The 16515-nt window shown below is 36.7% G+C and overlaps 1 protein-coding gene across 2 annotated transcripts in view; it reads right to left on the bottom strand.

Moving 5' to 3' along the window:
* The window catches only part of DISP1 (dispatched RND transporter family member 1), a 223957-nt gene that overhangs the window by 42675 nt on the left and 164767 nt on the right, over positions 1-16515 (bottom strand). For both annotated transcript variants that reach the window (XM_021706840.1, XM_021706833.1), the window contains exon 2: positions 15214-15736. In XM_021706840.1, coding sequence (XP_021562515.1) covers positions 15214-15719 — 506 coding nt within the window. In that variant the 5' untranslated portion in view covers positions 15720-15736. The remainder of the gene's footprint in view (positions 1-15213; positions 15737-16515) is intronic.

Below are 16515 nucleotides of genomic sequence, written 5' to 3'. Positions count from 1 at the left end.
AAATTTATTAAAATTCTTAGGTCATTTTGTTATTAAAAAATCACCTGGGCATGGTGGCTCAAGCCTGTAATCCCAGCACTTTTGGGAGGCCAAGGTGAGGGGATTGCCTGAGCCCATGGGTTCGAGGACAGCCTGGGCAAGACCTCATGTCTACAATAAATCAAAAAATTAGCCGAGTGTGGTAGTGCATGCCTGTAGTTCCAGCTACTTGAAAGGCTGAGGCAGAAGGATTGCTGGAGCCCAGCAGGTTGACACTGGGGTGGCCCTCAGCGTGCCTCTGCACTGCAGCCTGGGCGATGGAGTGAGACTCCAACTAAAAACAAAAAAATCACAAATTACATAAAGGAGATACTAACTTGATAAGTATAAAACATAATATAAATGTTATATAATCTAAATTGCAATGTTGTTGAAAAACTAAATATTCTTTTTTTTTCTTTTGAAGATGTGGGGTGCAATTCAGGGTTAGGTATACAAATGCTCATTATGCAGGTACTCTTGTTGATGAGGGATGCCCCCACTCCCCTGGCAGATTCCCACTACTGCCAATCCTGCCCCCTACCCCCAGTTTCCCACTACTGCCAATCCTTTTCTAATAGTATTATGATAATTGTTCAAGGTCCATTTATGAGTGAGAACATGTGATACTCAGTTCTTTGTTTCTGTGATAGATCACTCAGTATTATAGATTCTAAGTCCATCCAAGTTGCTGTTAAGTTCATGATTTTAACCTTCTTTATGACTGTGTAATATTCCATTGTGTATATGTAACACATTTTTTTAATCCAGTCCTCTTTCATTGGGCAGCACAGTTGGTTTCATGTTCTTGCTACTGTGAACAATGCTGAAATAAATATACGTGTGTAGGTATCTTTTTCATAGAGTGATCTGAGTTCCACCAGGTATATTCCCAGTAGGGGATTGTGGGGTTATATGGAAGATTGACTTTTAGATCTTTTAGGAATTGCCACACTGTTTTCCATAGAGGGAAAAACTAAATATTCTTAATTGCTCACATGGCCAGAAACATTTAAATACATCATTAATGCAAAAGTCATTTATAGATGATTATATTTTCATGCAAAGTCTATATATCTGTAGGAGAGAGAAGAGGAGATATATGACTTCAAAATGTTCGTCTCTTCCCATTTTGAAACCTTGATAGATACTATAATCTTCTGATTAAGCATATTCTATAATATAATCTAAATTTTATAGACTTAATTAACAATGATGAAGAATTATTTTTCTTGTAAATAATTTTTAAATGAAATGTCTTAGGTTATTCTAAACTGTACAATACAAAATCATATTTAAAAACATGTTGAATTTACCTCTCTATATACATCTAGACACCTAATTACAACCATTTCTATCTTCAATAATAAATGTCTACATCTTAAACTTACAAATTTATTTTCTTTTTTGTAACTGACAGGAATATGCCAGTCTAAGGGGGAAAATAAAGCATGTATTCCGAAATGACTAAAGTGACTGCTTAAATGTCTATGGATTATGGGTAATCCTACTGCTTAATTTCCTTTGCAGTTTCTTAGTTCTGTCTACTTTAAAGCCCACTTAAACATTCAATGGCTATTGATTAGCTTTAAAAAAAAAAAGCTCACCTCTAATTTCGCTGTTAAAAAATTAGCAATTTTTCCCTGAGAAATTAAGAATATGCTGAGAAGATATGATAAAAGATTGTAGTGAACAACGATAGAAATAGGCAGTGTGCACATATTTATGAATCTCCATGTCAAAAATTTCTGACAAAAGAAAAATACCTGACACTTAAGTATGTCTAGCTGATGGAAATGCCACAGAGCAAAACAGCACACTCACTGGATCTGCTGAACAGTTATCTCAATTAGTAACTGAGCCTGGTAATCCATGAAGGCATTTCTATGTGCTGTTCCCCCCACCCCAAATAAATGTTTTGTGCATAATGTACATGATCTCTGCTTGTCCCACATGAATTTAAAATCTCATAATCTGGAACAAATTGAATTTTCATGTAACAGCTTCAGTTCCAATTTAGGTTAAAAAGAAACTTTTCTCTTAGTACAGCCTGGACCTAAGTATCAAGCAAGAAATGATGTTACTTGTTAGTTCAGTAAAGACAGGAATTGTGTTATACAGAACTGGGTGGAGAGGGAGAGATCTCAGGGTATTGGCTCTTATTAATTAATTATTTATTCTTAAGATGACTTCCAAGGCCTAGCATATCACTAGTTAAAGGACAGCAATTCTGCTTCTAGTTGAAAGGTGAGGGAAGCAGGGCATGGGAAATACATTTTCAAACATATTTCGCCCCTGCCACTTATCAAGAAGAGAAAGGAAGAGCAGTACTAAAGGTCAAAATACCACATGCTCCGGTCCTGTACAATGCACACCCTAAAAGAGGAATCTAAGAGTACTGTTTTTTTGGCAACAGTAAAGAAAACAGTTTAAAGTAATTAGAATTCTGCAAAGAACAATCAGTTAATTAAAAATATTTTTAAGTGGATGAAAAGTAGCTTTGGTTAAAAGGAAACATTCTTCCTCAGCCCATGAAGTTATATTTGCATGGTTTAGTTGAAGGTTATAAAGCAAACAGCCCCATGTGTTACATTTTAAAGTTACACTAAATTATAAAGTACTTACCCTTAAACTCTAGCTTTTCCATGCCAGACTGTTGCTGTGAGCCCTGTACAAAACATGCTTAATGAGAGTATAATATATAGTTTTCTTAATAAGATGTGAATAATAATCATTAATATGAGATCCAAGAAAAGCCATAAGAAAGCCAGAAAAATCTTATTAAACATAACTAACTTAAGAGCATGGAATGCTGGAATGAAGTCTACAATCCTCAAGCCAAAACATTCACCAGACACTGATGTTGCTCAATGAGAATTTTAAGTTTTGGGAGAAGGAGGTCAGGGGTAAGGAGGTGGAAAAAAAAATCAGTACAATTTGGAGCTCAATGTAGAGTTGTTATACTCTATGCAACAGAATGGACCATTTTAACAATCAAATAACATTTAAATAAATCTTTACTAGGGACTGCTTTATAATGAAGTAGTTTTAGATTCTGGTACCCTATATGGTAGGCCACAGCTGACAGCCAAAAACATAAGGCTCTAGACTATACCTAAAAAACAAAGACCCAGAATGTTTAGTATTAAGCTGGGACAAAAACATTACCACCCCGTTACAGCTCTCTATGATATATAAGTGGAAACAAATACACAGAGTTGTTCATCAGTTTTCTGTTTAAACTTCTAAAGTACAGGGGAAAAAAACCTGTTACAGTAATATTTATTGAGCTCTGTCATCTTGCCCAGGGCTAGAAGACTCCTCCTCTCTGAAATACTCTTTCCTCTCCCAGAAAACATAGTCCATCCCTTAAAAAGGGAAACTTTCAATGCCAGGTCAAGGAATTTGGGGAAACTGTGGATGATTTCTGAGCAGAGGAGTGACATAATGAAAGCAGTGTTTTAGGAAGGAGAAAGTGGGCAGGCCCAAGTGACCACAGACACACAAATAGAGTCCGAAGGAATGAATGTGCTAACTGTCCCAGCCTTGCTTCTTACTAGACACAACAAAATAGTGCTTAGAAACAGTAAATTGCTTACATTCCTGTAGAAAGCATCATGCTTGAATCCCAAACGATTTGGTCATTATCAGAGTTCTGTACTATTCAAATGGAGAAAAACTGATTACATCAGCTAACTCAGCAAATTCACATAGAATAAGGCATCAAATTGGTCCTGGACGCTCTCATTTTCTACTGTTTTCTGAATTTTTTTAAAAAACACATACGAACAAAGGAGAGTTCAAACTCTTACTTAGGAATTGAGAGCTCATACACCAGTTTTATAATCTAATGATTGCTGATTTAAAAAAAAGTTACTTATACTCAATTTGCATATATCCTGGAGGTAGCTAGAGTTGAGCAAACACAAAGGTTATTCCTAGGCTGGTTCTTCCTGGAGTACACAGTCTCCTGGCTGGTCCCCATCTTTCCCTTCAAAGAAGCTCCAGAAGTCAAACATAAAAGAAACTCAGGAGCTGTGGTAGAAGTACACTTTACATTTACCTTTTATTTTTTTTCTCTTCACTAGCAAGACTATAATTTTTTAAAAGTCTGATTTTCATTATCAATTTATTACATTATAACATAGAGCTATGTATAAGAAGGACTTGATTGATGCTCAGTTTTCTATTCAGTTCACTCAACAATTAATTTCTGAGCATCTTTCAAATGCCAGGTACCTTTGTTGGCATTGGAGGTACCCAGAATGGGGGGTGTGTGTGTGTAAAAGAAGGTCTAAAAAAATAAGGTCAATATCTGTGAGTCAAAAGTATTAGAACTACACAAATACTACATAAAAAATAGTTAGATGTAGATGCTTCTCAACTTATGATGGGGTCACATCTAGATAAACAAACTGTAAGTCCAAAATGTATTTAATATACCTCATCTATCAAACATCATAGCTTAGCCTAGCCTACGTTAAACATGTTCAGAACTCAGAGTAGCCAACAGTTGGGCAAAACCATCGAACAGCCTGTTTTATAATAAAATGTTGACTATCTCATGTAATTTATTGAATACTGCACTGAAGGCAATAAATAGAGTGGTTGTTTGAGGACTCCCCATTAATGTACATAGCCGAAAGTACACAGGACCTGAAGAATGTTTGAAGCATTGAACTAAAAGTAATTGTTGGATGACGGGGATACTAGAGTGACAGGGTAATTGATTTCTTAGCCCCAGGACGAGATCAAAATTCGAAATCTGAAGTATTGTTTCTATTTAATATGTATTGCTTTTGCATCACATTGTATGGGACCTAAACATTGTATGGGACCGTCTGTACTTCATAAATGCTTTATATTAATGACACAACACTCAGAACCCACAGTTTCAAGGGAGCAATTTTCTTGGACTAACTATGGAGCATTGCGACACTTCCTCTGTTCTTTCTCTGAAGGGTACTGCTGGCCTTGACTCCCTCGCATTTAACTGCCGTGCTCCTGGTGCCTCCAGGTCTTCTGTCCCCGGATTTCAAGCAGCTGAACTCTTGTCCATTTTTGAAAAGCCCCATACATCTCCCATGACACTTTCACTAAGTTCTCTCATGACTCCATTTTTCTCTTTAGGACTCACATAGCCCCATAAATTTTGATTTTGGCACTCAGAGAGTATAGTTATTCTTGCCAAAATCATTCTTCTCCTACTAGACTATAAGCTATTTGACAGAAGTGACCTGTCTAACTTTCTGAGCTTTTTATTTTAATTTTGTAAATTTTTCACAGAAAAAGATGTGTCTGAAGAAATATTTTTTGTAATAATTCATTCATTCAACAAATAATGAGTTGCGTATAGGCTCCAGGTACTAGACTGTATTTCAAAACTACAAAACACTGAGTATTTAGTTGAATATCTGGTTTGTGTTAAAAAAAAAAAAAGGACCTAATTTTGTAGAGTAAATTTTACTGAAAATAACACAAAATAGTACAGCAATCAAAATTGTCTTTTAACTGTAAGTTCTATAAATTCCTTTAAATTACACCTAACAATCCACTTAACTTTGGAAAGAAGATGCTGTAGATAACAATTGTCCTTTTCCTGAAATTAGAGATGTAACTGATCCATAACAATGTCTTCTTTTTAGTCTAACTGTTTGCCAAATATTTTACAACCCTTTGAAACTTTTTGTTTTTTAACCGAACAGAAAACTTAAACCACTTCTTTTTTTCCCTTTACTCTCTAGTATCTGCTAAACAACTAGCAGTAATATGGAAGGAGGGTAATTAAAGGATATATTTGCTTTATTCCAAAATGCTTATTAACTAATTTCATAAAATAAAAAGGGCATTGTTTCCTGACATTTATTATTAAGGTAAAAGATGACCAAGGCTCATATTCTGAAATGTATTACCGACTGTGCAATGCATTCCACAAGGCATAGCACACTCTAAAATCTGCTCATTTATAATATAAAGGAGAACTCTCCAAAAGAAGTCCTTTAATAAAATAGGCCTTCACTCAATCTGACTGCCAAACTGACTTACTTTGGCAAGCAAGCTTGGAACATTTTTCACTTTTATAAACATTATCCCTTTTTAAAAAGTTAATTTGACTACTTTAAGGAATGTAAAAATAAATCATGGTTTCAGTGAAATCAAAATTAAATCTTACTAGACTTCTTTTAAAATCAACTATCATAATCAGGTTATTTAATCAGTATAAAGACCCTGAGTCTTCGGGGCTGGAGAGGCCCATTTATTCTCAACAATCCTTTTTCTTCTTCCAGAAGACAAGTGAGTCACTATCTTTTTCTCTTTCTTTTTAAAAAATTTAATTTTAAAGATGTGGGGGTACAATTCAGGATTAGATACATAAGTAGTCATCGTACAGATGAAGTTTGGACCCCCCCTTGGGTCCCCACTTCACCTGGTTTGGGATCAGGTACCCCTATTGGTGTTTTGTGCCCCACCTTCTCCCTCCTGATCATCTTTTTCACTTGTTCTTTCCTGTGTGCTGATGGCATGAAGTGTGTAATTTATAAATACGAACGGAAAGGAACACGTCAGGTATTTGTTTAAACCAAGACTTAGTAATAGCTTCATATCTAAAAGAATACCAACAGGGTTAAACACAAGCATCAAAGAACAACAACAAAACTTTAGAGAAGAAAATAAAAGGAACAAAAATCAAGAAGAGATGGGAGATTAATATTTGGTGCTAAGTGCAAGATGGAAATAAGGCTGAAAGACATGAAATATTGACCTAAGATCACAAAGCTAATAAATGGCAGAGACAAGATTCAAGGCTAATGAAGGCTATTTCTTCCAAAGCTCATGTTCTAACTACTTCATGTTATACAGTGAGAAAAGGAAAGGGGGTTGAAAAAAGAAAAGTGAGTTATAATGTAGCACCAATGATTGCTTTTAGAGGCTAGCTGTACTTATTTACCCTTGAGAAAAACTACATTTTTATATTTTTATTTTAGATCTACTTACAAAAAGTCCTGGCAACTATAAATGAATTGCCTTCAGAATGATCTAAATAATGATGTGCAGTGGCTTTTATGGAATGTAATTGTGGCCTCCAGAAAAATTTGAAGGATATTGCTTATTTGCTACATACCTTTTGTTCATATAGGGCTTTCAGTCCTTCAAATTTTTGAAGAAAAGGTATTTACTTTTTGTCACTTTTTTTTTTTTTTTTTTTGAGTTGGAGTCTCACTCTGTCGCCCAGACTGGAGTGCAGTGGCCGCTCCCAGCCACCGCAGCCTCGACCTGCTGGGCTCCAGCGATCCTTCTGCCTCAGCCTTCTGAGTAGCCGGAATTACAGGCGTGCGCTACCATGCCCGGCTGGTTTTTTGATTTATTGTAGAGATGAGGTCTTGCTGCCCAGGTGGGTCTCGAACTCGTGGGCTCAGGCAATCCACTCACCTCAGCCTCCCAAAGGCGCGGGATTATAGGCTGAGCCACCGAGACCGGCTTTTTTGTCACTTCTTTGCTATGTTATATAGTAAACAACATGCAAGTAATCAAACCCCAAATAAGTCAAATTATGTTGGCAAAAAGGTATTCACTGCGAATATTACTGTCATATTACATTGTATGAGTTTCATTTGCTGCCATGGCTATTGAAAAGAGATCTCAGTTGCTTAAACAGAACTAAGAAAAGTAGCCCTGTCCAATAAAACTTTCTGCAGTGATGAAAATGTTCTATATGGTAGCCACTACCCATAATTGTCTATCGGAGTACTTGAAATGTGGCAAGTGTGACTGAAGAACTGAATTCTTAATTTTATTGGAGCATACTAAAAAGCAAAGGTCTAAAGAATGTGGTTTCATTATTCCTTCTTGCAAAAGACACCTGCCAAGCAGTCCTAGAGAGGTAAGAACTTATACAAAGAAATAAAGACAAATGATTATTTTGCTATCAGTAATCTTTCAACCGTTGAGAGGAAAAGAGGGGAATATAAATTTGTAAAACTGTATAGTCTGATTCTCTTTTTTGTATTAATATAAAAAACTGGGCTGTGCCTCTGTAAAAGCACTAGTATTTAACTTCTCTACTCCAGAGAATACAATAGCTACTCAGTAAATATTTATTGATGAAAACTGATAATCTACCCGTGGTGAGCCTATGCTGAAACCCTGTCCACATTACTTCCATATCTTTGAAGTAGGGAACAAGTCTTGCAGTTCTCACCTCTGTCTCCAACACCTAAAACTTAGTAAGTACTCATTAAGTACTTGTTAAATAAGTACATAACTAATCTTGAATTTCTCCATTCATTGCCTCAATATCTTAGAGAAGCATTCAAATTGATTCTGGGTAATTTGGGTAAAGCTGAGACTCCTGGGATCTGGGTCAACCCAAATTCATGCCACAATGCTGATGAAGTGTTCAGAATGATTTTTGGTTCAAATATCCTGGCTAAACAAAATAATAGCATCACCAGATCTAAAGAAAAGGGAGAAGGTGGGTCACTATAGGCCAGCTGCAGCGAAATAAGACACTTTGGGAAATTATGCTCAGAGCTACCATTTTACCCATGTCATGATATGGCATATACAAAAGTACAAAGTTCAAGTGGTAGTTTCTATCTCTTTCAATATAATACAAGAATTCTCACTGCTTACTTTTTAAGAAAAAAAGGTCCTTTCACAGAAAATAGCTAAGGGGAAATAAAAAGGAAAAACTCTAAGAAAAGTGAGTCAGAAATTAGAAAACGAATAAAGAACTGAAGGAAAAAGGAAATATAGTTTACAAAAATTATAGAGCCGTAACATATGGGGTGGCAGGGACAATGTTTAGTTAACCTTTAAGGGACTAAACTAGTGCTAGGATTCTACACTCCCCTCTATGTCAAGCATTCTTAATTTTGTATAGCTCTAATTCCTATAGTGTGTCACAGGAAACATTCAAAGTGACCATCTGTCTATGAAATCACTGTCAGAGAAATAAAAATGCATTTGGCAGTCACCCCAAAATATCACAGGTTCCCTATCATGATAATGAGTCTGTGGCATGGCCAAGGATCTTTTATGGAGTCCTCTGTTACAATCAAGAACATTTCTTTGCAACACCAAATTAAAAGGTAAGTATAGTTTAGATTAGAACTCTTGTATGCTATTTTTGGATGCAGAACTCCCTATTAATTGAGCAATAATACCATTACTCTTTCACTTTAATATGGCAATAAGAAGATCCCAAACGAATAATTTAAAACTTGCTTCAGCCAGCCCACATGGGACGTGACTGGCTCCTGAGAGGAATTTTCCAGCTCTCTGGAAGACAAAGAGCAGAACATTACCATGTAGACTTTTAGATAACTGAACTATGTTCAGTGTGCAGAATTAGAAAAAACTGTCTCCCCTGAACCACTCCAAATGACCCTTCATTCCAGCAATCCTGTTCTCTTCACCCTTTCTTAAGTATGCTTTCATTTTTGCAAACTTTCCCTTACAACTTTCTTCTTCCTTCCATGTTCTGCCTCCTCCAGTCCCTTTATTAATTTCTGTCATCCTTCAAGGGCCACTCATGTTCTGTCCTTCTCAACCAGACTGTCTCTAACCTCAGTAACCTACAGAGGCACTTGCAGGGGGTCCTTCCTCCCTCTCAACACTTAGAGTTCTTTGCTACTACTGAAAAAGGAGCATCTTCTTATTATCGTTCTCTTTTACTATTTTTTTTAACTCTCGGTGATTCTGGTAAACAGCTAGGTTTAGGACTTGTTGGTATAGGTCTTGAGTTATGATAGTAAGATACTATTTTTGTTTTTAAAATTCCTTAGTGTTCTCAATCATCCATGTTAAGTAATGGCTGAGCAATGTGTAAGGATCCGAATCTACAAATAAAAAAGCCTAAAGCTTTAAAATAAAATCTAAAGTTTTACAATAAAATCTATTTAAGTTACTTAATATTTGACAATAAATGATTTTAAAAGAATATATTAAATGTGAACCTTGGAATAATCTTAATTTTATCAGACAATGAAAATATAATTTTAAAAAGAAAAAAGCACACACAGATTACTTATATAATGAATCTTTTAGAAATATTTATTAGACCTTAAAGAATCAACAAGGGATAAAAGAGAACCTACTGTATATAAGGTGGGAAAAAGAGAAATATGGACACATGAAGGTAAGTAGTAAATGGGCTACATTAAAATTACATTTTTTATTCGACTGACTCCTTAAAGCATTCTCTTTGGTGTAAGTGTTTTATAAACAAATAAAAACTAAAACAACTTGGGAGGCTGAGGTGAGTGGATTGCCTGAGCCCGCGGGTTCGAGACCTGCCTGGGCAACTTGGCGAGACCTCATCTCTACAATAAATCAAAAAATTAGCTGGGCGTGGTAGCGCTCACCTGTAGTTCCAGCTACTTGGAAGGCTGAGGCGGATGGATCGCTGGAGCCCAGCAGGTCGAGGCTGCGGTGGCTGGGAGCGGCCACTGCACTCCAGTCTGGGCTACAGAGTAAGACTCCAACTCAAAAAACAAAAACAAAAAACTAAAACAAACCCAACCAACCAACCAAACAAATAAAAACACCAAACAGGTGGGCACATTTGTGGTATAGGTGCAAAGAGCAATAAAAATTGAAAGCACTCAGGATCTCCCATTTCTATACAATTTTACTCTAAGGTCATCAACCTTTATGGCATCCTTTAAAGTAATGTGAAGTCACGAATACACTTAAATGTTAATTGAATAACACTTCATTAAGTACTTGATGTTATCAATAATAAAATAACTTAAGAAAAAACAACATGTAGTAAGCCACAATAAAGGAAGCTAAAAAGCTTTAGCGCCTTCAAGTTCCTGGTCGAGATCCGCCTCTAGAACCTTTGTTCCAATAATTTCCTGAAAGTGTTGGGTAGATAACAAAAGGCAGTAAAACATTGTACAACAACCTCATTTTCAGAATCCCTTTCCAAGGACATCTTGTGTAGACTCTCCCAAACTGCCCTGTCCTCCCTTACATAATAGCTCTAATCCACAAACACATTTGCTTCTGTGGATATCTTACTGACTAAGGGAAGGAAGACACAGTACCTGGCTCCGTGCCTTGCACATTGCACAATTCTGCAAATAAATACCTGGCAGCCTGAGTCTAAATGCTTTTCTGTTCATTCTAAGATAATCCCCACCAATATTACTGCCCTCAAAGTAACTGTCATGTGTTGAGCCAATATCTTCATTCTTTCAAGGAAGCTCAAGGGACATCATTCTTTCACTGTTACTGTTACTCTGCAGTCCCTCCAGGAAGTTCAATGATGACTTAGCTCTCTTTACTCTGTACTTTTTCCTGTCTTCCCCATTCCAGTGAATGGCATTACCTTCTACCTGACCAGTTGCTCAATTCAGGAAACTGAAAATCATTCGTGTTTTTTCCTCCTGTCCCTGCACCCCTATCACACTGTCCACCAAATGTAGTAGATTTTACCTTTTAAATCTCTCTAGAATAAATTTATTTGTAAATCTTCATTCAAGTCATCATCTCTCATCTGAGTCTGCAACAAGCCTTCTAATAGTCTTCCTATTTATAATAACTTCATGCAATTCAATCTACTTTCCACAAAGTAAATGAGGAAACTTTCTAAAATGCAAATGTGTATCCACAGATGATCGGATAAACAAACTATGGCATATACACATATCCTTAAAAAGAAAGGAAATTCTGACATGCTACAACATGGATGACCCTTGAAGACATTAAGCTAAGTGAAATAAGCCAGTCACAAAAGGATAAGTACTGTATAAATCCGTTTATATGAGGTATCTAGAGTAGTCAGATTCACAGAGACAAAAAGTAGAATGGTGGTTGCCAAGGGCAGAGGGAGAGGATAATGAGGAATTATTATTTAATGAATATGGTATTATAAAAGTTCTAGACATGGGTAGAGGCGAAAAAAAGTTCTTGGCATGGGTAGAGGTGATGGCTGTACAATAGGAATGTTCTTAATGTCACTGAACTGTACACTAAAAAGTGATTAAGATGATATATTTTGTTATGTATATTTGGCCAAAATAAAAAAAATTACACATATCAATCTATAACAGCTCCTCACGGGCCTCAGGATAAAGTCTAGGGATCTCCTTAATGTGATTTACAATGCCCTTCAGGATTTGGTCCACCAGGATCTGGCCATATTGAACTATGCTGGAGCTGAGTTCATACTACCTTATAAGTCTTTGCAAAAACTGTTCCCACTATATGCAAGACAGTCCCTTCTATCTCCATTTGTGACATCTATTAATCTTCAGCTCTGTATGTTTCTTTTTGATAGTGGACACATACCATTCCTTTGAAGGTATGTTTAACATTTTATGTGTTACAAACAGTTAACCAAAAGGCTCAAATTCTTGAGATAACATTATAAACATGAAAAATTTCCTTCATATTATTCCATTTTTTTAACAACCATTCTTGATGGAAAAATATGGCATTTGTTAAATTACATTTTTTCAAACTAAATAACAAAGATGTTTTTATTTCTCTCATAACTCTTTTTTTTTTTTTTTTTTTTTTTTTTTGAGTCAGGGTCTCACTCAGCCTCCCAGGTTGGAGTGCAGTGACACCATCATGGCTCACTGTAGGCTCCAACTCCTGGATTTCAAGCAATCTTTCTGTGTCAGCCTTTTTAGTATCTGGGACTACAGGTATGCACTACCATGCCAGGGTAATTTTCTTTTTTTGTAGAGATGAGGTCTCACTATGTTGCCTAGGCTGGTCTTGAACTTCTGTGCTCAAATGATCCTCCAGCTTTGGCTTCCCAAAGTGTTGGAATTACAGGCATGAGTCACGACACCTACCCTCTCATAACTTTAAAGTGTGAACATCCTATAATTTAGCCACAGCCTTTACTTCCAGATAAGTTCTTCACTGGGTCTCAATTCCCTTTTAATAACACATTCTTATTTCAGAAGGCAGTTAGCTTTTTACCATTCTTTCTCTCTAGATAACATCCAAAGACAAATTCTACAGGAATAAGTATATAAACCTAGTGGTCACATACAATCTGATGTAAGTTCACCATGATTGTTGATGCCTCAGTTCTGACGATGACCCCAAGACCAAGGGTGTCAAGGAGCTCAGGCACCCTGCCTATCAGTTTGCTTGTTTGTTTGTTTGTTTTTAGTTGGAGTCTCACTCCGTTGCACAGGCTGGAATGCAGTGGCACACTCATGGCTACCCCAGTGTCAACCTGCTGGGCTCCAGTGATCCTTCTGCCTCAGCCTTCCAAGTAGCTGGAACTACAGGTGCATGCTACTACCATGCCTGACTAATTTTTGATTTTTTTATTGTAGAGAAAAGGTCTTGCCAAGTTGCCCAGGCTGGTTTTGAACCCGCAGGCTCAGGCAATCCACTCACCTCGGCCTCCCAAAGTGCTGAGATTATAGGATGAGCCACCGAGCCCAGCCTAGTTTGTTTTTTAATGTCATTCTATTTAAAGTGTACATAGGGTTCTCATTTCTTTTGAATTAGGCCAGTGGGAAATCTTAAGTCAAAATCCTAAAAATCCTGGCACAATCTGCCATATTGAAAGATTTGGTTATTTGCTCATAGTATGAGCACATGTTTAATATGTTGTGATGTTTTTCAAAGGAAGAATCAGTTCCAAAATGTCTATTTCATTTCACCCTCTGTAATCATATCATTTTTTATTTTAATTTTAAATCATCAATAAAATGGAAAGAGTCTAAAACTGGTTTGCAGCACAGTGCTATCAGGACAGATCTTCTAAGAAATGGCTTTGGTGAATTTATCATGGTTCTACAACTAAATAATTCTCAAATCCAATATGGAAAATGTATTTGGAAACTACAGAAACATGCTGTGAAGGACACTCTTCTCTCTCTCCCTCCCCACCTTCTTTCCTCTTTTCTCCCATCTTTTCTAAAAGAGTAAAATGAGACAATCTCAGTAATGTTCAAAACCTGATAAAGGTAAAAAGTATCACTTAATCTTTTTCTGGATCTGACTCTTTAATTAAAAGTGACTTTGTTACGATGCATACAGTGAATTACTACTCAGCAATAAAATAAGAAAATAATACATACAATAATTAGATGAATCTCAAAAACATTATACTAGGTAAAAACTGCTAGACACAAAAACATATATACTGTATGATTCCATTTATATGACATTCTAGGAGAAGGCAAAACAAATCTATGGTTATAAGACTCAAAACTATAATGACTTCTGATGAAGAGAGAGGGAATGAACAGAATGGGCACCAGGGAATGTTCTGGGGTGATAGAAATGTTCTACATCAGTCCGAAGTATGGATTACACTTGTGCATACATTTGTTAACACTGATCAAACTAAATACTTAAAATCTGTGCATTTCCCTGTATGTAAGCTATATACTAATTTACAAAAGAGAACGCTCTTTTCCTAGCTAACCTAACATTTCTGCTACCTAAAAATGAGAAATAATACTTGGTCTCTAAAACATACTTAGTATTTTATAAAATGTATTACCTTTGCTCCTTTGCACTGAACATGACTTAACTTACCCATGGAAAAAATGGCTAAAAATCACATATAAGAAAAACTGTGGGCTGAGGTAGAAACAAAAACTAGTAATGATGTAGAATTTTCTAGTACTTTTCAATCTACTAGATCTAACAATGCTGTACAAAAAATATTTTTAAAAGTCCTGTGCTGCAGATTTATTGGCCTTATCTGCTATGAAAGGAACTGTTGCTTTAATCTGGTCTCAAGTCACCCAAACCACATAAATAGAAACTGAGTATCACGTTAGGGAAGCAACTGGTTCTGTACCTCTTTTTTATAAAGCTTGATCTCTTTCAGTAATAGCAAATAAAGGACTCCTGTTTGGGTACTCTCACAAATAAGTCTCCCATGTACAATGACAGAAGTTGCTAACAATAAAACTTTGTACTGACCTTTATAACTCAAGGTCTAGCAGGGAGTTCTAACCAGTTTGCAGGCAGGGAAAAGGGAAGGGAAGATCTGACTAAGAAGTCAGTGGATAAAAGAAATATACTGTATAATTTCATTTGCATTTTACTTGGCTCCACACAATCCACAAAATATGCCTTTTCATAAATTTTCCTTCCCTGACATTTTTCTCTTATCCTTTTGGGGAAATAAACCAAGAAGTCATGTCCACAAGGAATTAGATGAATGCTAAAGGCCAACAGAATTTTCAGGTCACTTACCTTATGTTGGCTATGTGCTGCTGCACAGGCTGATGTTGAAAATGGTCAGGCCACGGATGATGCAGGCAGAAGGATGGAGAGGGCTGAAGACAGCACGCAGTCTGATACACAGGTGAATGATTTGAACACAGAGATGCAGAATACTCGGAGTGTGGCTGCATGCAACACGAGGCCAAAGCAGAGGGTACTGCAGGGCCAGCCTCGGGATGGCACTCTTGGTGACTGTTATGGCTAGTCAGAGGGTGATGGTATGGGCAAGGATGGCAGCACTGGGATAACATCTGAGGCGTTCTTTGGTTGTCTAAAGGCAGGAAGGATGATTTAACTGTGCCATTAAGTTGCAGGCATCCATTTGGACTCACTTTTGTCCTTGTAGCTTCTTTGGGTGTGAGCTGCTGGGCTGCAAGGTCTCCATCACAGGGGGAGAGAGGGCTTGGGCTGGTAGCACTGGTTGCGATGCTGCCATTGCTCAGAACCACAAACTCGTTTCCATTGCTCATGGCCATGCTCCAATTTCTTGACCCTAAGAAAGAAAATGACATAGAATTATCCAGTTCTAAAATCATGCCATATAGTCATGCAGGTAAACATACAGAAAAGACAAGTAAGATATTTAACAGTAGCTCACTGAAAATGAGGGCTCTTGCAGGAGTTGTGAGAGAATGTTCGAAACCCAGTTGCTTCTTGCAACAGAACCAATCAGCCAACACATTGGCACTCCTCTTCTTTCCTCTAGTTACTTAATGTCCCTTGAGAACCCTCTCCTGTCCCTACTGATCATTTTTCTGCTGCCTGCCTCTCCCTTCAGTGACTTTCTTCTTGTCCCATTCTAGATGTGCAAGTTACCAGTTCAGAACTAGAACATTTTGGGGGTGGGAAGGTGGGAAGGGATACAAACACCACCCTTAAAAGTTTCCACAATATCATGCTTGCATGTTCTGATTTAGAAGTAATGGGAAAAATGAAGGGCCACTCTGAGGGCAATTAGGTGTAGAGGTTAAATTGATTTGAATAATTTTAAGAATGCTTTATGTCTTAGAAACATCTTAAGAACATATGTGCATTTTCGTTAAGACACTTAAATCCCAGAATAAGAATAAACAAACAAAAAACTAGTCAGCTAAGAATTCTAGCAACCACAATACCAGATGCAAAAGTTTTATCTTCTAGAGCAATAAATATAATGCTTAAAATAATTAACAAACATATCAAATAAGCTGTTCATGAATTTATTTGTTTTCTGTCATATACTACAGATAACATTGCTTGCACATCAGAAAAATAATACTATAGATGAGATTT

The sequence above is a fragment of the Carlito syrichta genome, unplaced genomic scaffold (genome assembly GCF_000164805.1).
Source record: "Carlito syrichta isolate Samal-C Ts95f unplaced genomic scaffold, Tarsius_syrichta-2.0.1 Scaffold116229, whole genome shotgun sequence".
NCBI classification, from domain to species: domain Eukaryota; kingdom Metazoa; phylum Chordata; class Mammalia; order Primates; family Tarsiidae; genus Carlito; species Carlito syrichta.
This window is presented reverse-complemented; position numbering and strand designations above follow the sequence as displayed.